This window comes from Parus major, chromosome 1 (assembly GCF_001522545.3).
Source record: "Parus major isolate Abel chromosome 1, Parus_major1.1, whole genome shotgun sequence".
NCBI classification, from domain to species: Eukaryota; Metazoa; Chordata; class Aves; order Passeriformes; family Paridae; genus Parus; species Parus major.
Genome location: NC_031768.1, coordinates 60,835,822 through 60,860,087, shown reverse-complemented (window position 1 = coordinate 60,860,087; position 24,266 = coordinate 60,835,822). Strand labels below are relative to the sequence as shown.

Below are 24,266 nucleotides of genomic sequence, written 5' to 3'. Positions count from 1 at the left end.
GTTCCTTCTGCATGCAATCAGGAGCATCCTGTGGCTGTTAACAGAAATCAATTTCAACGTGTCCCCCACTGTATTGGAATTCTCACCTGGCAGGTAATGGCTTTCAGAGTCATCTACATACCACTTATCACAAAGAGACACTGATGCTCCTGAATTACATATCTGCAATTCTTTGGTCAAGATGCCAACTCCTGATACTCAGCATGACACATTTATATAGCATCTGCATTGTTCTACATCTGTAAGAAATTTCCCAGGATCATTCTGGGAAAGTAATTTTGATCCAAGAACTGAATGCTGAAAACCACAGAAGTAAGAGACCATGCGCATCAGCACAACACAATTACTTAGATATTTTCCTAGTTTTCTTTTTACATGACTAAACAGGAAATTATTCCAAACCTGTCAAGTTCAAGAAACAGCATGTATTCTATTCCTTAAAAAATGAAAATAATACAACATGAATTATGATCATTTTAAATCCTTTTCAAACTCATGCAGCAGAATTTCAAGTCAATTCCTAGGAACAAGACATGGACATAAGTACCACAGAAAAGCCCAATACCTAGAGGTACCAGGACCCAAAAGTAGAACCCATCACTTTCCCACATAAGGTGCTCATTTTAAAAAAGAAGTCATTCACTGCAGTCCTTTTCCTGGTTTCTGCAGAGATAATAAGGCACTGCACAACTCATCAATCTGAAGCACCACGAGCATGCCATCTGTAGTTCTTTAAAAACTTTGGCAGTTGTCATACTCACTATTACACAACTTTGAATTCCTAATCCATGTCCCTGCAACACACAGCAAAGTTCTAGCATCTACCAGCTAGTTCCAAAATATGATGTGTTTTCACAAAATATAGCAAATATGCATTTTCAAATTACTGATGGCTAATCAAACAGAATATCCTCAAAGTACTTAAAACCTTTTGTAAGTTTACAATTGCAAGCAATTAATTTATTGTTTAAGTGAAGGAGTTTTTACCTTCAAGAGAAGTTAATGCTTATTTAGATACATAAAGATGGTTAGTTTACAAATCAGACTGGTGAGATGTATCTTTGTGCCCAAGCCATCATGCAGCTCTTCAACAAATAAACTTTAATAAAATTTTTTAAAATCCTACAGAATTCAACAGTATTTTTGATGGAAGGATTAAAAAGGAAGGGTAATAAATATATATATGGACATGCCTATTCAAAAAATACCAAAAAGATATGTCTCCAGAGAGCTTACTTGTAGAAATCCAAAATAAAAAAAATTAAAAAAAATAAAAAAAGGTTTCTGAAAGATCTCATACCAGCACCGAAAACAGATCTTAGCCTTTTCTTTCCCAAAAGGGTCCAGCCAGTAAAATCTGTATTCTATTCACTGATAATTTATGATGCATCAGAAGAATTTTGGGACAGCTTAACAAATACTCCATGTCTGGAAGTCCACAATGAGATTTTCATCTTCTCTGAAGTGAAATTTTACCTTTAATGTGAAATCATTCTAATATAATGAATTACATAACTTCAAGAACTAAATGAAGCATTACAACTTAAGAGACCCAGCCATTACACTGAATTGTCAAGTTAAATTTATGATGAGCCATTCACTGGAAATGTAAGAAAGTCTCCCCCTCAAAAATCCTACAAATAGCAAAAATGATCTGTCACTTTTGCTGTCCTCCAAATCAAGTGCTAAAATATAGATAAAACAAAGAATTGAAACTAGAATTCTTTCCCAATGTGAAATCTTGCATTACCATCTGCTCCCCAGGGGGATGGTGGTGGAAATCACACAAAATATCTTCTCATTTCAGCATTTTGAAACAGACTAAAAAGAACTCAGCCTTCATTATACTGTCATATGTAGGCACCAGTGAAAATACATAATGCCATTTTCCTGTGTTCAGTTTAAAATGACCTTATATAACACTTAACCTTCTTTTGATAGTCATGTATTTGAAATTTAACTTTTTCTTAGTAGGTTCCTCTAAACCATAATGGAGTTTTTGAAATAACCCCAATGCAACTCCAGTATTCATTACATTAGTTACAAAGATAATAAATTACATGATGAGTGATACCATCCTTAAATGAAAATCAGAAAACGCCCAGCACTGCAATTTCACTGTTTCCAACTACTGAAGCACTTAAAACTACATTATAGGATCTTACACATACATACATGCTTTTCATACATAACAGACAATGTTTTTCTTCAAAATCACTGCAGAAATGTTTCAATACATGAGATGAGCCTGTTATTAGTCACCAATGCCATAGAGTACTTAACATTGCAAAAAAAGGAAATACTGCGAAAAAATGAAAAAGAATGAAGTTCATATTCTAAAAGCATGAGGTAAAAATGCAGTTATGTTGTGCAGTGAAAAAAACTATCAAGCTTTTGGCTACTTACATAATATATTTTCATAATTCCTTAATTATTTTCCACAGCAAAGAAAGAGGTATTAGAGATAATAGTGAATTAGTCTTTTGAGACAACACTTGCAATTTTTAAGTGCTATGAAATACGCCATTTAAATGCACTGAAGTAGTATTAAACCACATTATTTAGCTCAATTTTCAAATTCTGTGCCTTTATTGCTAAAAACCTGTAGTTCATTACATTATCCTTCAGCTTGCATGGAACTAATGTGTTTTCATTTTTGAACATCTAGTAATGACAGACTTAATTAAATTACCTCTGGTATCCCCAGTTTTCTACATGCATCCAAAAAGTTTTCCACGTTTCTCCTGCATTTGGCCATGCTAAGTTTAGGCTGTAGAACAGAAAAAAAAGAATTGTCTATGGCAAAAGAAGTCATGAAGAACAGACTTAACTGTCATTAACAGGCTCACTCCTTTTAAATTTTTATATACTCACAATTTATAGTAGCTATACACAAAATTAATGTCCCTGAAAAATCAATGTCGTATTACTTTAGAATCTCCAACACTTCTATTTGTCTCCCTCAGAACTATTCACCAAATACTTTCAGAAGTATCATGTTACTAAATAGAAAAACCAAAATCCAAACTCCTCACTGTTTTAGTTTTTCAATACCATATGTGAAACAATGGTAATTCCTGAATATCCACTTAAACCAAGAATTCACTGTAGTAGCAAGGAATTCAAAGACCTAATTTTCCAGGCTAAAGTAATTTGAAGGCTGTTATAAGGAAGAGAACATCAATATGAAGTTGAAACAAAATGAAAAAAAAATTAAAATATGTGCATTTTTTTTACAGAAAAATACCACAAGTTTTTTATTTTTAAAAAATCAGCATGGGAAGTTTTTACCCCCAGAAATTCAAATTTGCATATTTTGGCAATGTCATATTTTTACCAAAGATAGAAATGATTTTAAGTCAAGGAACAGCAAAAGAAATTCCACTAGAATATCTGAGAAAATATCTTTTTCTTAAATCTGTCTTCTTGGAAGTTCTTACAGACTGCCTCCAAAATCCACATGGTATTCTCAGAATTGAGTATCAGGGTGTATATGGCAAATTTTACCAAAATATACATTAAAGAGAAAAAAGATAAATAGTCTGAAAATACACAAAATCTCTTTAGAACCAGACTGTTACCAGAAATCTGGAGCAATGATCTATGCAGGAAATGGACAAACAGAGAAAACACAGTAGTGTTTTCTTAAGTTTCAAGAAGCACACACAGAGTTTATGTCCTGAAATCTTCAGGTCCTTAGATTTCGGCAAACCAATACTAAACCACTTCTATGCAAGTTTTTGTTCTGTCTGCAGGTAAAAGGAATCACCTCTAGGTTTAACTCAACAGGACAAATACACTAATAAGTATTTTAAATGCTTTAGTAACACAACAACTGCTAAGCCACACACTGCTGAAGCCAACCTCACATTTTTTCAATCAACAAAGGAGGGGGTAGTTTTCTTTCTTAAAGGTGTACTAGAATAAAAACTTGTAATCAAAGTATCTCACACTGTTCTGAACAGAAATGCCATAATGAAAATACCTGATTTGTTGCTAGTTCAGGGACAAGGCAGGATAATTTTGTTCATTTATAGATGTGCTTGTAGATATATACACATATACCTAGATGATATATATAAATGTATCATATCCAAAAGTTAATGAACACCTGGATTTGCAATCATATAAACGTTGCCCCTAACAGCAAAGATCATTCATTGAACATTAACATGGTTTATGTACCAAAATATCATTTGGGAATGAAATGGTAATCAATAAAATAAAAAATGGTAATCAATAAAACATTTGAGTGCAGCAAGAAACATGGAACTTACTACTGCTGGTGAGGGTACATGAATACTCCCGACAGACCGAGGGCGAACGTGATTTACTAAATGGCACAGAACGACACCATCCATCAGAGCTGAGCCCAGGTCTTCTGGCAAACAAATCTTTAGTCTTGTTTCTATGTTCTGCAAAGGAAGAATGCAAGCACACTGATATAGGAATGCATGAATGGGACAAAAAGGGAGTAAATACCCTCATCTCCTAGGCTGTAGGCATACAGCCAGCTCTGGAGCTTTTATTACAAAAAAACACAGTTCCTTTATCTAATTCTTTAGAAACTAAACCACAACCTCCTTTATGCTGGTCACTGAATTACATAAACATCCTTAAAAGAACTCAACACTACAATGTTGCTGCCACAATATGCATCTATTTTTATATAGAGAGCTGTAAAAATACATCTGTATGCAATCAGCCATGTGACTGAACTGCATGTGGCTCCTTCCTTTCACCATTCCCCAAGTCTTCTACTCATTCATCTTAAATTATCAGCAGCACATTGAAACAGAACTACATTGACTGTACAAGCAGAGAATAAAAGGCAATCTTTCCCTACTAGCCTAAAAATTACTCAGGAAGCATGAGAATGATCAGAAAAACAGGTAAGAGAAGGCAATACATTCAGATGTAAATGAGAAATGCTGGATACCTGTTAATAAAAACAGATGTCCCAATGAACAGAATTTGATATTGCAAAACAAAATACCTTTGAAAATATTTAAGAATTAAGAAAAACTCAAACCCACTAGATTGTTATATATGATGAGTCACCTGAATTGTCCTCCAATCTTGAAAACATTCCAATGCTACACCTGGAGCTAATTACTCCCATTATCTTTAAATAAGTATTTCTTGAACCACTTAATGTCATTACTCTATTCATATCTTACCTCAACCTATACTGGTTGAATATGAATATTTATGAATAGATAATTCTTTTTAGAATAAAAGAAGTAGGTTGGAAGGGATTTTTGGAGGTCACAGTGACTCCAGAGACCTAGTTAGTTAAGGTTAGTTAAATTTTGAATATCTGCAAGGACAGAGAGCCCACAAAACCTCCAAGCAACTTTATTCAGTGTTTCACTGCCCTTATGACAAAGAATTTTCTTCTTATAACTCCTTGCAATGTCTTTCTCTGTAATTTGTGCCACTGTTTTTCATGGGTTCACTGTTAATCTCTGAAAAGCCTGGCTTTACACCTCTTTTACTAACTCCCAGGCAGCTGAGGACAGTCATATGATATTCTCAGCACTCTAAAGCAAGAAATCCAATCTAAAGAAGTCCAGCTCTTCACTTCTTCCTCATACATCCTTTATTTGGGTGGCCTCACCATGAAATAGCCTCCATTGAAGCACTCAGGGGTTTCATTATGTCTTCCCATTTTTTCTTTTACTAGACACAATACTCAAGTACTTGCATGTAGGTTTCACAAGTGCAAACAGAGGAGTGTATGTTCACTAATATAATGTTTCTTTTTCACCTTGGTTTAATTCACAAATTAGAAAACATTTTTGGTATATAAGTACATAAAATAATACACTTTGAGACTGTCTTTCCAAAGCCTGTTACAAAAAGATTAATATAAATTAATAAATGAAAAATATATTTGCTAGAACACTAACTTGTCTGTTGGGAGACAGATCAGCACAGATCACGGTACACTTTTTATAGGAGCACAATGCATCTACAATACCAACTCAGTGCCATTTCATGATGGAGTTCATGGCTCTGTGGAATCTCACTAAATCTTAACTTACCATTAAACAAATCAAAAGCAAAATTTACTCATATATATATATATAGTCATATATATATTTACTCATATATATTCAATAAATATATTGAATATATTGAATAACGTACAAACTCAATCAGTTATATGTTCTGGACTATTTTCTTGTGCAATACATAATCAAATGCTCTGGTGGTTACTATTGTCACTAAAGGACCCAGTATATCTAAGTAAATTGTATGAAACTGAAAATCTCACTTTGTGTTTTCAAACACCGTCAGTCTTCTAGCTCACTGACCTGTAATCAAATTTCTCACAAGAAACGAAATAATTTTCATTGCAGGACATGATATTTCAGAGTGAGAGCAAAGAAGGCCAGTGCGTGGAGCTGAAGGCCACTAAACACATTAAACCAGCATTACTGGTAATACCTGATACTGCGTAGGGACATCCTTACTACTTCTCCACAATCATACCTGACATGGTGAATAACCTTGTTCTACTTTTCACTGTGAGGATTAACTGCACAAGGCAGGAATCTTGAGGAAATTATCTATGATTATTTTTAGGAACTTGGGACTTGTTACATACATGTGGTAACTCTTCAAAGAAATGTTAAAAAGTTGCATTGGTGCTACTGAACAGACTAGGCTCAGAATAACTACAAACTACTACAGTTTTTACTGCTATTTCCCCATTACTAATAAGTCTGTCTCATCTAATTCCTGCATCTTGTCCTTTTGGCATCATTGAAGTTTAGAATTGATAATATACTGCATTCTATCAACTATGTTAAATCTTCAACAAGACCTGTTCTGTTAAAAACAACAAAAAAAAAATAAGCGGGGCAAAGTTAGGTTAATTCATACTTAGAACAGGTGAGGGCCAGAGATAAGAAAATGCAAATCTACAAATCTGCACAGTTCTACATTAAAAATCCTACCTTTTAAACACTTTTTGGTAAAGAGATAAAGGTGAACCCTGTTGCTTTAAAATTGAATAATAGAAGATAAGTTATTTAAAACAAACTGATAATTTTTCAATTAGCCATTCCATGAAACTAGTGAGGTAAGAACAAATAGTCTTGTAATTCAGCTGAATTGCATGCAAAACTGAAGATTTCTCCATCTGTTTGGAAATAGTTCCTAGAACTCTCTCTCTCAAGTGCTCACTTCATCCTTTCTGATTAGATTAAATAAATCATTAATTCCACCGGTGCAAGGCACGCTGATTAACTGGATGTCATTCAGTTAACTCCCGCTATTATTTCTCATTTTTACAAAATCTTTCCTGAAGTACAGACAACTGATTGTGATAAAGAACTTCAGCAATAGTCTCATCAATGTGATTTGCAGAAGTAATATTGCCTCATTTAACATTTCTTATATTCTCCTCCTTAGGCAACTTTCCTGAAGAAAATCTATAAAAGACATTCCATCAGCATAAATTAATTCTACCAACACTCACATACCTCACGTAGCTGCTCCACAAGCTCTCTCTCTTCTCTCATCTGCTCCATTTTCCTTCGAATTGTGAACTGTGGATCTATTGATTCCAAATTTCTTTGTGGTCTTAAGAACACTGTCATTTTTAAAAAGAGAGATTTTAGTTTAAGAACAAACAGTTTGATTTATTTATTTCTAAATCAAGCAAAATCCTTCGGCACTGCCTCCAGCAAAAGCAGTTATAAATTTATTTTGTCCTCAGGAGGATAGAAAAATCTGACCTTGGATTACAATTACGAATGGCTGCTTTTTGGATATTCCTCTGGACAGTGTCCTGAGGCATCAATGGTGCAGATAATTTGTCATCCAAATCCTAATCTGAACAGGCAAATTTTGTCAGATGATTTAAGATGATTAAATGATTAAGGAACAGCAGTGTCCCTTAGAGAGTCTGATCTGTACGACACTTTGTATTTAACATGGCAGGAAACACCTCTTACTCTTCAGTAGAACTCTCTCCTAACAAGATACTGAATTGCGTAAAAAGCTGTGACAAGCCTCCTACACAGAACAAAATGCTTACTAGATAAGGTTATGCTAAAAAAAACCAAAAAAACCAGCAAAGATGAATGTAGGAAGACTCAGCCATCAGCAAGTGCCTACACTAAAAAGTCGTATTGCAAACGTAGCATTGCACAAACTCTTGGCAGTTCTCCTTCCCACCAGTCCTGTCAATTCTATTGCTTTTCCCAAAATATGGTTCCTTGAAATCATTACAAGACATTTCTGCAAATATGCACCTCTACCCTTCTGCTTCTAGCCATTTGAATGGTTAAGAAAAAGAAATATGTACAGCCAAAATGCAACTATTCCTGTTTGTGACTTTGTTTGCCATCTCACACAGGCGTAGGCATGAGGAATCTCACCCAACTCTGTGCAGGATCACCTGTACGCAGGCTGTTTAAGTAATGAGATGATTGATCCAAGTTACTTCTCTGGCCACAGGGACAGACAGCACCTATGGCACTTCAGCCAAAAGGCAGAGCTCTTTCCCTTAGTTACTATAAAAAGCTCAAGGCAACAAATGCCTTGCATATCTTTAGGCATCAAGACAGAATAAACCATGGCCAGTTACCAAACTTGTTTCCTTCCACTACTTGACTCATACGGTCCTAATTTAACTTGTCTCAGGGAACTGAAATTTGCTACATTGCTGTTAAATCAGTAGTTTCTGGAATGCCCTATTAATGCTATTTGTTAAACAGAACTGTCTTTAAACAGAACACCTAATATTACAGTTCTATATTAGTAAACTCTATTCTTTGTAAATCATCAGAAATCCCAGGGGCAGAGTGGGAGAGCATCCTGTAGAGAACATGCAGGACTGAGAACTAAAAAGAGTGACTGCAGCTCAGTTCCCTTCTCCAGGTGAACAACACATCTTCATCAGTGTCACCATTCAGAAAGATCTACACAGAGGTGCACACATCACAAATAAAAACGCTTTTCATGCTGACCTGCCACACAATGCATAAGAGTAGCAGACCCGTGCTTTCAGAGGCAAAAGGCCCACAGTTTTATTGATATTTAATCCTTCACTTTGTAGAAGGCAAACTGGACAGTTGGAATTGAATTCTACATCCAAAGTAGAGTGTATTAATAGATACATGCTTCCTAACTTTTTGTAGAAAGGTGACACATGACTATGACTGTGTATGCCCAAAAACACAGAGGCTGTTAGAACACTGATATATGGTGAAAAATACCTAAAATGTTATTTATAAATTGTATCATTAAAAATGGCTACAACAACAACAAAACAACAAAAAAAAAAAATCAAATCCCATGTTTCTCAAGAACGGAAACCAAGGACTTTTATTAACTCCAGAACTGTACTGTATTAAAATTTCTGCATTAGCAACTCTGTAATAATTTACTGGAGACTTTCTAAATTTTTAAGAGGTGAAATAAAAATCTCCTGTCACATTAATTAAAAACAGTAGCTGCAATTGCTACTAGATTGCTACTAAGATTTTCTAGTTCATTGTACAAGTCTTATAATTGAGCTTTGTTGCCTCTCATAGATGAAATACCTAGATAAAAGTCCTTCTTGAAGAGTAAAACCATGGTTTAAATGATACTTAAAAGCCACTGCAGCTTCATTAGCAGTAGCAACATTTCAAATAATTATCTTCAAAAACAGTAGTACAGAATTATGTACAATTTTCACAGAATTAGAGTATTATTATGGTCTTTGTTCAGTCTGGCCACAGCTATCCTTTTCTAGGCCTTTGTAAAGTCAAAGTTCCAAGATTTACTTCCTTCCAACTTCAGATTACAAATGTCCCTTACTGAAAAGTATCAGCATCACTTTGTCAATTTCACCACAAGAAAGAGGCAGGTTAATCTTAGGCAGTGAGAAAGTACAATTAGAAGTTTTTCAATAAAATAAGCTTAATTGATTAAAAAACAGAATTTAAAAATTTCTACACTCTAAAGAATTAACTATAAAAGTTTCAGTTATGTACCGAATTTTTTTAAAAGTGCTTCCACAAGAGGAAGTTTTTGGCACTCCTAAGTGTTGCTTGCTTCTCAGCATTACACACAATCTCCAGCAAGAGGAGCCCATACCTCACACACACCTGAATGTCTATTTTTCACTCTTTCAAAGTATCAGTTTCTGCTTTTTGAATCCATGCTCAAGCCAGGTTATTAAGTAGTACTTGTTCCAATAAATTTTTTTAAAAGTATTTTGCCCAAGTGTCAACAAGTTAGATGAGTAATAGTTAATAACATAGTATGTACTCACACTGTCAAGGATAAACTTCCTGGTGAAAATTTTAATTTCTGCCCTGAATTTCAATGTGCATTTCTGCATTATTAATTGTACACCCAGGAATTCAGTGTACTGAGTACTTAGTGTGACAACATCATCCTTCAGGCAGACCACAAAATGATTTCACCTGACTCAAAACAGCAGACAAAAAGAAGGCTGGACTATGACAGGCAGAGATGAAGTCAGGCTGAAAGTTTATAGTTAATTTCTCTTTGACTGACTTTTTCAGTCTAAATTTAAGTAACAGAAATGCAATAGCCCCAATTTAAAATATATGCAGTTGTAAAAGCAGTTTCTGCTGCAACACTCCAAGATAATAAATGCTAACATTTGCATTTGGCTTAAGATTTGAGTGACAGGAGGCTTCTATATTTTTCAAATGCACAAGCCAGTCTGTGCTACTCTTTTCATTTAGAAGATTAAAACACTAACAAATATGGGTTATCACAGATGAAATTATGTACTGATAAAAGAAGCACCTCTGTGTCTCTCTGTTACAATATTCATCAGTGAAATGTTAGCTTAGCTTTACACCACCATGAACTAAATTTGGTTTTTTCAACTTACCAGTATCAGAATTCTTATATTTCACACTCATTTCCCTTATGGAGCTGATTCCTTAGGTATGCTATGTTTTATGGTTTTATAACACTGAGGCAAATAGGAAATACTCTCAACTAAAGAACTGAACTAAGAACAAAACACCTCCCATGCAGGGGCTTCAGTCCTGAAGTCTTGGGTGGTACAAGTGTGACTTCCAGAGTGGCATGTGAATACTCCCATAGCAAAGTTGCCTTAACAGTAAGCTAAATGTTTGCATTTATCATTCAACATTTGTGGTCTTGGTTTCAATCTGATGCTTTTGACAGTTTCACTACCTTTTAATACCTAAACACCTTTCAACTTTAGGGCAACTGGCAAAACATGGCCCACTTTGCGTATTATTATATTATAATATTGCTGTGTCTCTGTGTATTATGACAATAAAACCCTGGAGAAAAACAAAACAAAACCCCACTAATGTACCTGACCTTCACTGTGAACAGCTTATTAACAGTTTCTGTTGGACAGAAATTACTATTTTTGCTTAGCTGATTGTTTCAGCTTTGTCTCTTTATGGATTTTTCTACTATGCTAGTTATGCACCTGCACCAATAAATGCAGACAGAAGCAGGATATTTTAATAGTCAGTAACTTTCAAAAGATAATAAATAAAAAAATGCAGAAGAGAGAGCAGCAAAATTAACTGCTGTTAATTTTAACAGTTGTACTGTTGAGTACAACTTTTACAACTCTTGAAAATAAAGCAAGTAAATAAATCTACACTGAAGATAGTTCTTGGAATTAATATAATGGGAAAAGTTGTTTTGCCAGAGTAGAAAAGAGTGAAACTGTACTCATTGACTTTTGACACTACATATTCCAGAGCATCCTCTGAGGAATTCCAAACATCCCCTGGAGAGTACTGTCTTTTGTCCTTAGCCATGTGGGGCATTCACCACATACTCATGTTTCTGAAAATACAAAATTAAGTAAATTATATATGGAACACCTACCATTGTCACTGTCTCCTTCAGATGGGATACTGTAGCTAAAGTTGTCCCATGTTTGTGCCTGTGTAAGTGTGTTGAAGGAGATAGGAGGAAAACTGAGGGATGGATCTGCTGGAAGGGAGTGATAACCAGTCCCACCACAGTGGTAATAAGGACCGGAGTGGGGATAAAAGTGGGCAGCAGCATTTCATATATGGCATTAGGATTGTATGGTAATGGCAAAGATGTAATTCAAAGGTGATTAATACAAAATGCATAAATTTTGAGAAAAGAATGAAAGATGGTGCAGAATAAAAAGAATGAAAAGTTAAATGTTAGTACTTGGCAAATCATACATTATATGTGCAGTTAAAGCTGTTAAGCTTAGCAGGATCATTGTAACCATAGCACTTCACACAACTTGTTACAACCAAGTTTTAAGAAAAAGTACCCATAGATTTTACATTATAGCCTGATAAAAACCTTAACTCTGAATCAGAAGGTAAATATACCAGCTATGAAGTTCCAAGAAGGAAACTTTCACAGAATAAGAATTTTCATATACTTGTGCAACTACATCATAAGAACAGCTCTCACAAAGAAAATTTACAAATCCATATGAAAATACTACATTACAATTTCCCAGCTGATTTTGGAAGTAGCAACTACACTGTCACTTGGATTCTCATTTTGTTGAAGGATGTTCAGTAAGTACATGTACCATAGATGTTTTCCTTTCATTTTAATTCACTTAATAATAAATGAAGTGCTACTTTTTTTTTCTTACTAACTCCCCCAGCAATAAATTAGTATCTACAATGGGTCCACCATGCTATGTAAGTACTGGTCCTCCATGTTTATAGGCTTCCCAAGGACAAGAACAGGCATAGAATACCCAAAAAGGCTCATCCTAAGTTTGTGCAGCAGGCTTAGGCAAACTTGCACCATAGACAGTCTTCTTACAAAAACAACTTCATTAATTATTCAGCTGAGGTCCCTGAAGTACACAAAACTGTACATTTCCACAGAAGCTGCAACAGTCCACAGACTATTCATCAGATGACTGTAAAAACGTGTCATGCCTACAGTTCATGACCACCCATGAACTCATTATGGAGCTAAATTGGGGCAGCAATACAGCCCCTGCTCTCCCTGTCCATTCTGCCTTCTCTCCTTTAACTAGTCACAACACCACCTCTTATTGACCCTCAGATCCTTCTGCGGAAATTTTTATTCCTTCCCCACCGCACTTACTCTGAGCTACTGTCTCTTGTCTTGACTGTAGTGAAGATTTCTGCCCAAGCTTTCCTCAAACCTCCATTCTGCAGTGATTGAGAACTGGATACTGACACCCTCAAAATATCTCCCTCCTGAATCTCTTCAGCATATCATCCATCCTTTGAAAGTTCCACACTGGTTTCCTATTTTCTGACAAAGATTTATATCTCTTTTCTGCCTTTCACAGTGATGTTGCTCCTTAATGAACCCTTCCTTACCAAAATCAAAATGTTCCTTACCACTTCTGCAAAAAAAAAAATTAATTCACCATTTCTTGTTTTTCTACATATATCACCGCATTTATTGACTGAATCCTACATACAAAGTGACATTCATGTTCCCCAGACCAAAACAGATTATGAACTACCTCTGCTCAAAATGCTAAACCAGAAAAACAAATCAATTTAAGATTGCTGTGTAGATCTGAAAGCAAATGAAACCACTTAAGTATTAGAAGAAAGTCCAAAACAAAGTTTCAGTAAGCACAGAAAGTCCCTCTTTTCTACCATTGCAAACTAATATTCAGAAGGAACTTGATCATGTAGGATTTCTCCTTCCCACAGTTTTGGAATCTGCATTAACATGATAATTCAGAGAATGTCATATAAAACTTCACCTTAAACTTATTTTCAGAATTTCACAGCTCTCTCTCTTTAGACTTTTCCCAAGGCTGGGTCACTGTTTCTGGCTACTGGGACGTCAGATCAGCTGAACTTGAGAGTCAGCACAATTTAAACTCTGAGTCAACACTGGCTTACAGAACACAGATTTACGGGAAAAGATAAAGACTCTGGTAGCAATTGGGATTCCCAACTATTTTCCAAATATTTCCCAGTTAGGGAAGAAAACAAATGGAAGGAATAAATATCCAGAGATAGAAAAACAGTAACAAGCTCTCAAATGAGAGAAAAATACTGTCAAGTTTCAATTATTATTATATGGTCAACTAACTTCAAATACAAGCACGTCTACCATAGATACTAACATTGTGCTCCCAGTTCTCTACAAGTCACCCAAACTGAGGGCACTAGATTCACAACTAATGTTATGCTACATGAACAGTTGCAAGGGAACAACTCACTTCAGAATACTAAGTGCTTTCTAACTTTGAATTTGTCAGTGCTTGCTTCAACCCCTGACAGTAGAAATTTTTTGTCTGTGTTGCTGTCACTTTGTTCATCAGAAACTAAGAAAAACTGTGACCTAGAACTGGCACAACACAAAAGGAAAAACAACTCCTGACTGCAAGATGTTTTAGAAGCTGTTCAGGCTTGAAGGTCTGGCATATTGAAGATACCACAAGATCTTGGCAACTCTCAATTTCAACAATTAGCACCGCTTCAAACATTTTAATCAATTCATGGATGAAGGAAGGGGAATTTACATTTGTTATTTTGAGTAATTCCTTTTCAGAGAGCTAATGCACTTCCCAAGAGGAAAACTACAGTTCTAAGAAAATAGTTTCTGTTCAATGGTATTTTTTTAAGGTTTTCAAAATGAATGTGAATTTGAAAAGTCCATACTCTCTGAAAATATTTAAAATACAGAAGGAAATAATCTGAAAAAAATTTAAAAAAAAAAATATCTTTTTACATTCAAGGTAAACTTCTGGAAAAAATCTTGGCAAAAATCTTTCAAGAAATGCAAACATTTTCTTTGGGTACTTTGGGTGCTTTCTGTCAGCCATCTGATATGAATTTTCCCAATGTTTTGCCTAGCTTAAAAATGAAAGTATAAAAGGACCTTCAGTCCTAAGCACATATCAGTATGCACACTAACACAGTTTAAGACACTGTGGTTTATCCTCTGGAAGCACTTACATTTGTGTGTGTACTTCAAAAAACTGGAATTTTTACCAGAATTCTAGAACAGTTTACTTTTACCTTTCCAAGAGACATAAACCATTATGAAATGATGAGGAGGATGGAAAGTCAAATAGAAAGCAACAGTCATTTTAAATAGATGAAAATAAATTCTCAAATTTCAGAAGAAATATGGTTGCGTATATTTTCATTGAAAATTTGCCACTATTTTTTCCACAGAGCATGATGGGCACATTTTAGTTAGAACACTTCAATGTTCTTTTAATGTTGCACTTGGATTTAAGAGATTTATAGAAGCAACTAATTCAAATGTAAGCTCTAACAAAGTTAAATAGTTAAAAGTTATTAAGACTATTTAACTTCATTAGAGCTTACATTTCCAGTAAGTTTTAACATTTCCCCCAAGGCCATTAAGAACTTAAATGAAAAAAGCTATTAAAATACACTACAATCTAAGCTGAAAATCTTTCCTGGGTCGCAGAAATACTGGATCTCTACACTAGCTCAGGTCTGTGACAATAAAGCAGTAAATAATTAACAAGTACAAATTCCAACCAGTGATAGGATGGTTCAAATGCACAAAACTTGTACAAAGTTTTAAAGGAAATACAATGAAGACACTACAAACTTGCCAAGAAAACCAGCTTTAAAAGGAAAAACATACAGGCTGCACAAACATGCCAGTATTTTCAGTCATGTACTACTCCTAGCTGTAAATATTTCTTATGTGTTAGCAAAACAGCAGAAGATGAAACAATATGCAGCTTTACTATGGCTTTGCAAGGTTTCATTTTGCTACATAGCTACTATACTGTATTTTTATCTGAAACTGGACAAAAAGTTTCACTATTGCCAAGCTCCCCTATCTTACCATGGTATAAATTTAAGGTAAGATGACTGAAACTAGACATGATCAGGTGAGATCTGTGCAGTAATGGGTCTTAGTGCCTGCAGTGTTTCATAAAGAAAAGAAAATAAATTCACATTATCAAGTTTAATGCAACCATAATGTGACCAAAAGACACTATAGTATTGCCTTGCTCGAAGCTTTTAGAATATATGAACTTCAATTAGTACAGTGCAGAAAATCAGCAAGTTCTAACCAACTGACTTTGGTATTCAATGAGGCTATGCACAGCTGCAATATAATCAGGGGATGAACTGTATGACTTGTGCACATCTGGTCCTGAATCATGTGACTTGGAGGTTTTGTTACAAAGGACTGCAAACATTGCAATCCAGTCTTTCTAGAAATTCTCCCAAAAAAAGAAGTTATTTTGCCTGGACCTCCTCTAGTCAGTAAGAGTAAGAAACTCAGGTCCAGTATGCAAAGATTCAGAAGTGGATGTTTAACTAACACTTGAACAAGAAATCACAGTCTTGAATATTCTTTCACAAAGCAGCTTCCAGTTGCCAGCAGCAGATTTCACTGTGGGCTCAGAACACAGCCCACCTCCAGTGAAAGCAGCATGTCCTGGGCCCCTTTGCTTTCACACATCTTTCTCCTGACAGTGATACTGCAATATTGCCACTGGACTATGCAATATTACTCAATGTTTTACTTTCAACAAATCCTGAAAGGACCCATGTGCTCATCATTTAATCCGTATTTTAAATTTATGTAGAAATATCAACATTTCTAAACCATCAGGAACAAGACAGCACCAGCATTTAACATTCCAACAACCAAAGAAAGGCAGCTAAATAGATCCATCTAACTGTATATCACAATCTCATGAGAAACTTAAAGTATCTTCCTTCATAAAAACAGCTTTTCTAACACTTGAAAAAAAACCAACAAAAACCAACTAAATCTATGGGTACAATTTCATAAACATTTTCACAATGTTTCACCAGCAGTTTCACAAACTGCTGCCATTGTTACCAAGTATTTGTTATGGAAACTACAAGCTTGTAGGGGTTTACCATCACTTGATTAAAAGCCTTTGTAGTGAATGAGAAACCAGAACTATGGTTTTAGTATGCTGAAACATACTGAAAACCTGCAGCTACTATAGGTGACATGCCATGACTTAATATTGACTACCTCAGCACAGAGAAGACAAAAACTGAATTAAATTGTGTAGCTAATCCAATTTTTAAAGGAAGCTGTTATCCAAGTCCTCAAATATATCTCTAAGTTTGGGAGGTTTTTTTATTGTTACTTGTTTTTAGGTTTGGTTGTTTGTTTTCAAATAAACTGCTGCTTGTTAAAAGACTGGTGGTTAAGCAGATACAGCACACTGCAAATTCATTGAACTCAGTTGCTGGCTAAAGTAAAGACATAATCTTTCCATAATGTTTGACCTTTACTCAAGCGTAACTGCTGACAGACTCAATGAAGTGAAAAGTTTTCAGAACAACACAAGTATTTTCCAAAATAGCCTAATTATTCACATATATTATTTAACAAAATCTAAACTATATCACAACATACTGATCAAGCAAAAAATCTCATTTCTGTTAGTATGATTGTCAGAACAGATGATAAATATGTATATGCATATAAAAATATGTGTATTAATATCCAGACACATTTTTTAATATACATATAACTTTATGAAGCACCCAATTTATTAGCAATGGATGAAAACTGATCCATATATAATGTGCCAAATAAATACTTCTTACAAATTCAACCTTGATTCAAAACTAGAGAACCTTAAAATGTTCTAAGCTTCTTCTAACTGTTGCACAGAAAATGTTACATTGCTTACTTCTTAAGGGGAAAAAATAGAGGTATCTAATAATAACAGAGATGTAAAAAACCCCAAACCAATACACACAAGCCAATTTCCCACTTTACCTGATCGTGGCTTCAGCCCAAAAGGGATTGTGGTGTTCGTAGTAGGAGACATTATTGGGCTTTTATCCTTATTCTGTGTAATTCAAGAACATACATCAGTTAGAATAACACCCAGAATGCATCTCAGAATATTTGGACCATGCAAAATACACAAGTTTAACAATACTGCATGCTATAACTATTCCACCATAATCTGATCACAATATAGTCCCAAACCTATGATAAGCTCCCTTTTTTATTGCACCCTATTTTTCTGCTAGAAAAGATGAGTTCTGACAAAAGACAGCAAGATATTCCCCCTAGTTATAAATAAGCTCAATTACTACTCAGTTTTCTACCTTGCCATCACTTGTTTCCATCAAACATACATTTTGTGGCAGAGTACACTTAAAACAACAAAGCAAAGGTATGCTTCTTCCTTTAGACACATTTATTTCTTTCACAGAACTTACTACGATTCTGCATGGTATTTTCCATGCTACACTGAATTTCTGCATTAAAAACAGAAAAGAGGAAATTAAGCTTGTGCCTCAGAGCAAGATCTCCCCTGATCCTAAAATAGGCTAAGAGCTGCAGCAGGAAAGATGGAGCAGCAACATACAGGAGAGGGGGAGATATAATCATCACACCACCAATGGCAAAACAGAAATAGTTCTATGACCAAACTCCATAATGCGAAACCCCATTTAAAAAGTGATTCCACTGGGAGCTGGGAACTACACGAGTCCCACCACCAAGACTGGTGGATGGTGGCCAAGTGCTCACAAATTTGCAAGATGCTTATGCCCAATGCAATATAGAGAGAGAAACCCTATTTCCACACAAAAAAAAAAAAAAAAAAAATGAAGGTAAATCATCTCCATAAGGAGCACCATACTGATTTTACCTTTTTGATCTTCCAATGAGATTTGCACTAGAAAGCTACAGGATCAATAAAATCAGATTCCTCTATGACACAACTGTGCAAAAAGAAATTGCACTGAAATCAATAGAAAATCTTGTTGAACAAGGAAGAATTTAAAAAATGTGTCTGAATGGAGGAAATGCAAAAAAATTAAATTATTTATACTAAACTGCATAACTTTGAAACAAGCTGATCAGAAAACATATTTTTATACCCTAGTAAATCTCTGAGATGACAAGATTAAACCACACACCAAGCAAACCACATACTCATTTCTGAGAAAATCTCAGTCATATGTTCTGTGGAATTCAGTTATATTTCATTTAGTCTATGAAAGATTAATATAAAATATATAAAAGACAAACAAACGACATTTTACCTCATTGTGAGAGGTTTGCCCACTTGAGTTCCAAACAATTAGATCATTCTGTATGTTTGCAAAGAAAAAAAACAAAAAAAAGACAAATAAAACATTTCAGAACCTATATTAGTGATACACACAGTGGGACATTTTACTAATTATAGTCAGATACACATTAATAGTTAACTCTTTTTCACTGAAACAATTGATTTGCATGAATCATAAATACTTCTATTGCTAGCTGAAGAACTCTTGTTAAAAAGCATGTGGAAGCTATTCACACAGATTTGTCATTGATGTTTTTGCTTCAGTACAAAGGGATTATAACTGCATTTATATTTTAATGTTTGTTTGTCAAAAATGCAGCATTTTTTTTTTAATTTAACTATCACAGGTTTTATTTGCAAATACAGATTTGAAGAGAGAAGTATTTTGTAAACAAGTAAATTTATAACTGCAATGTAACATACTTTTTTGTAACCACTTCTGTTAGTTACATTGGAAACATGTACACCACATTGATAAATATGAAATAAAATCATAAATTCAGCAGCAATCATAGCTCAGCACAAAGACAACTGGCAGAAGTAAAACTAAATTATAATTCAATCCAAAGCAATTTCCCTGGGACATTTTTTTTTTAATTGACAAAAAATGGAAACAAAGGAGAGCACTTGGAACACTAGGTCCCAGCAGTCACAGAGCCTTCCAAAAGTGAGCAACATGGGAAGGAAGATTACACACCCATTTTGCTTCATGACCTTTCTTAGCCACTTTCCAAGATGAAAAAAATTCTTGAGCCTTAGACATCTTTCATAATATTAGCTCAACCACTGTATTACCTAGTATAAACAGAGAGAAATCTTACTCATCTGATTCCAGCCAGTTCTATCTGGGGACTTGCATGCTTGAGCACTTGTATTTTATTCTAGTCAGAATTTTCAGTTTATGCTGAATTGAATTAATTTAGCAACACAAGCAGCAACATAAGTGCTTACTGTACTACATAGAACATAGCATGATGAACAGCTTTCTCTTGCAGGATGTGTTTCCATTTCACAGTGTGCCTAGTATTTTTACCCACATAAGACAGTCCAGATCAGACCACCACAAGTGTTCAGGAAAATTTTGCTTCTTTTGGAGAGGTGAATTAGTGGTGTGCTAAACAGTTCATAAAAATACAGAGACCAGTTTGAAACTGAATTAGCCTTATCTGTTAATCTCAACCATGAAGTAAGAGTTGCTCCAAATAAAGTGTGGTAAATCCAATCTACAATAATATAACAAAGGAAGTTGACCAACTCCTTTATTTTGATGTTTTAGAGAAAAAGGAAAGACAGAATTAGGATTAACAAAGTCATAAATTTATCACAAGAGCATTTGATATTTTGATGATGATTATACATAAGAATATTTGAAAAGCATCAAGATAAACAAAAAAAACTATTTCTTGATAGAACAGAAAATAATATTAAGGTACTGCCATTATAGACAGCATCTTCTGTAATTTTGTTCTCACAATCTGCTTGCAAAGTGCAGCTACAAAATCCTTATACAGCAAGTTCTGAAGTAGTAACATATGGCCGAAACATTTAAATTTTTTTTGTAGTTCTGCATTTCTGAATTATTACAATGTACAAACCTTAAAATATTTTTGAAACTTTAAAAACTATTATCTCGACCTATATATACAGTCTGCTTGTAATATTAAATACAATAAAAAACTGCTGTTAATATAAACTTAGAAACTTAGATTTGGGGTAAGGGGAGAAAAGGAGTCAGATACTTCATTTTCTTGAAGATCTAACTTTGAAAGGACATTTTTTCCAGGGGAATACAACCTCTGCAACTACTATACTTTTGTAGGATATATTTATTATATAAGTTCTTGCTGAAGGGATAGGTCTTAATCTTAACTGTCCATTTACAGTCAAACCTTGAGATTCATGCTAAGGCAAAAAGCCCAATCCTCACACTGGGCCTAAACCCATTATCCCCACACACAAATTGACAGAATGCAATGATCCATTCCAAATGTTTCCACATTTATTGCATCTGGACACCTCTGTACCTGGCTCAGTGACCATTTTTCACCCTGTTCACATGTTCTCGCTTCAGGCTTTACTTTCTCCATAATCAACTCCCTCCTCCTCTGGAATTCCAGTTCCTCTTCAGCATTTTCTCTCTGTAAGGTAAATAACTCTTCTGTCTGTACAAATGCAAATGGAATTTTTTTTAATTTTTTTTTTTTTTTGCATAACATTACCTTGAATTACCTATTTCTTACAAATAGTGTAATGAAAAGAGCAGACAGAGAAGTAAGTAGATACTACATAAATGCAGTTCCAGCACTAAGAGATGAATAGGGCAAATCTGAACCAACTACTTCATAAAAAAACACCAATTTACCAGACAGGATACAGAACAAATAAGCAACATTCAACACACTGTAAAACTCAAAACCCATGCTTTAACTATACTCTCTGTAACAATAGTGACACTAGTCTGGGAAAACACTAACTTTTATTTTGCCAAGTATTTTGGATTATCCTTAATGAATATACTGTTTCCTACACCATAAGGTGGAGTTAGGTGGGTCAAATGGTAGAAGATGCATAGCTGAACTGGCATACAGGGAGACAGGGTGTGGAAACTAAAATGAGAAAGTAACAGACAAACACAGAAAAAATTTACATATTCAGATAAACACAGACGAAAACAAACAAACAACAATTCCATAAATATAAGAAGAATTAGTTTTGCCCCTCAACCTACTTACTTTTTACCTGCCCTACTTGGCAGATTATTACTTGATGAAATTGTGAGCTCTTTTTCTGTCTTTGGCCCCGACAACACTTTGTAATTATACACACATTAACGTACCTGACCAAAAGAAGCCATGTCCATCTGCATTTGACCACTATATATAAAGACAAAGGCAAATATGTAATTCATTGTGTAGCAACTTGAACATGATGCATCTAACAAATTATTTTTTTCTAAAGAAGGTACATAAACACACTTTGCTGTAGACTCCTGAAATTCTAAAACTGTTGCTGGTTCTGTGGGGTACAGATTCACAGCACTGCTCTCTGAAACATCCATGCTTAATCTACATGGTTTGAAATAAAAACATTGCACTGGGCTATAGCTTTGGTAACCACTTTGTTCAATATTTCATTTCAAACAAATGTATAGATAAACTACTTTTATAGTTATTGTTCTAACTTGTTCAGTGTCATTTCTTAAGAGCTTTTGGAAATGCCTCCTGATGCCTCAGTTCAGTCTGAAGCATCATTCATGGTTTCATCTGCAGAGTACCACCCTGAGCAACTGCTTGCATTGAAACAAAAGGACCTGTTTACTACTAACGACAATGTTCTAGCTAGAAGCCTGCAGATTCCTGTATCTAACTTCTAGAACCCAGTGTTCAAGTGGAAACCATAGCCCTGCCTAGATATTTCCACTTAATTTACAGTGGCTGAAAATAAAGCAGTGAAACAGAAAATGAAAGAAAGCAGGAAATGTAAGAAAGAAAATATAGAAATACAATGCAAACACTAAAGATATTGAAAAAGGTTGAATCTGAAATCTCCTTTCCCACCCAGGAATGAAATGCTGTCTATGTGCAATAGGGTATGCAGATTTTAAATTCCACAGAACACTAAACCAATAGTAACTGGACAAGCATTTTACAAGTTTAATAATCACACCCAGTAGCAAAAGCAGCTTGAAAGAATTCCAGTCAGTGCACATTAGGTGTGCCAGCATCACCAACTGCTTCAGCCCCTACAGTGTTTTCTCCTAAAGGGCCTTCAGTGTGAGATAAGGATGGCCCTGCATAGAGTTACCTATTTCAACTAGGTTACCTTGGCTAGGCCACCAGAGTTATATGGATGCACAAAGGAAACTGGAAGAAGTTACAATGTTTGACTTGCTCACATTAAAGTTAAAAGCAAATGCCAGCTTTGAGCCTCTTAAACTATGGAGCAACAGAAGCATTTAAATTCCTTTCTGGAATAAACACAAAATCTGGATAAACACAAAACCTCTTGAGTATGAAAAAAAAATTCTCCCACTGCTTTATATAAAGCAAGTATATAACAAAATGCCACAAAATCCAGTAATTATAAAAAAGAAAATTATGATGAACCCATGGTCCAGAGCAGTGAAAATCTATAGCATCATTTGACAAGTACTGGGCACTCAGATGTATCTTGCTGCTTAGGTCTGGATGCTAATATACAGGAGACATATATTGAAAAGCCTATATTGCACTCAGAAAATTAAATATAAATGCTCATATTTTAAGGTTAGAAAAAGAAAGAGCAGCCACAAACCCCCAATATCCTGTAAAAACAACCATAAAGAAATATAGGCATACATGACATGATTAGCCACTTCTAAAAGTAATTCTTGAAATTTACTGTAGTCTAGTGAAAGTACATCTGTGTGTAAACAAAAACCAGATTTTCTGTATCTAATTTACCTTTTTAATTCAATTAATTTAATAAATTTAGTAAACTAAGTACGTAGGAAACATTAGGGCAATGTCTGGAAACAAAAAAAAAAAACAACAAAATTTATCAGGCTAATAATTAAAATATTTTTGCTTTTGTTTTTCCAAAATAAATACTTTCCTTTTCAACTACAACACTCTTCCGACAAAGTAATATGCCTCATATGAGATCCAGAAGCAATGGTACTATGAAGCTAAAGGAAGTAAAGAGATATCCTAATTGTCTATTTCCTAATTTTACAACATTTTATTAAGCAAAAATATTTTTGATTCAAGTATTTAGTGTATGATTCAAGAATTCAAGCATTCTTTACATGATGCAAAATAAAGCCAGCTGTCTCTTGAGAAATACCAACAGGAATTAATTTCTGTCCTAAAAATACAGAAGTTGGTTTTTTTTGTACGAAAGTACAAAAAGTGAAAAAGCAGTTCAAAATAGGCATTTAAAGTAAAGAACAGTGTAGTCACAAAAGCAAGCAGCTATCAAGGGAGGAAAGAGAACCAAGAATACTTAAGGCTGAAGTGACAAGGAGGTTTGTCATCTTGAGAGAAATTCAGTTGTAAAACAGCTATCTCATAGAAGTAAGAATTACAACGAGTTTTGAAATTAACTTAATTTCTGAAGGTGATTACACTAAGAAAAGCAATAGCAAGCATCTGGACAGACAGAAACACACCACTACTGTCATATTTTCCAGAAGCACTTGTTTTCGTCTAAATACTTATTCTTTTGTTTAGCC

General features: G+C 34.7%; 1 protein-coding gene across 11 annotated transcripts in view; it reads right to left on the bottom strand.

The window, feature by feature from the left end:
• LRCH1 (leucine rich repeats and calponin homology domain containing 1) overlaps positions 1–24,266 on the bottom strand; it is a 111,509-nt gene that overhangs the window by 17,190 nt on the left and 70,053 nt on the right. For 4 of the 11 annotated variants that reach the window (XR_001520542.3, XR_001520548.3, XR_004497635.1 and 1 more), the window contains 8 exons: positions 21,891–21,927; positions 21,079–21,216; positions 19,026–19,073; positions 17,743–17,815; positions 11,860–11,967; positions 7,494–7,603; positions 4,278–4,415; positions 2,693–2,770 (listed from right to left, as the gene is read on the bottom strand). Coding sequence is in view for 3 of the 11 variants with exons in the window: in XM_015622327.3 (XP_015477813.1) it covers positions 2,693–2,770; positions 4,278–4,415; positions 7,494–7,603; positions 11,860–11,967; positions 17,743–17,815; positions 19,026–19,073; positions 21,079–21,216; positions 21,891–21,927 (730 nt within the window). In the remaining 8 variants the exon portion in view is untranslated. The remainder of the gene's footprint in view (positions 1–2,692; positions 2,771–4,277; positions 4,416–7,493; positions 7,604–11,859; positions 11,968–17,742; positions 17,816–19,025; positions 19,074–21,078; positions 21,217–21,890; positions 21,928–24,266) is intronic. The other 7 variants (XR_001520547.3, XR_001520550.3, XR_001520549.3 and 4 more) reach the window with 5 other exon arrangements.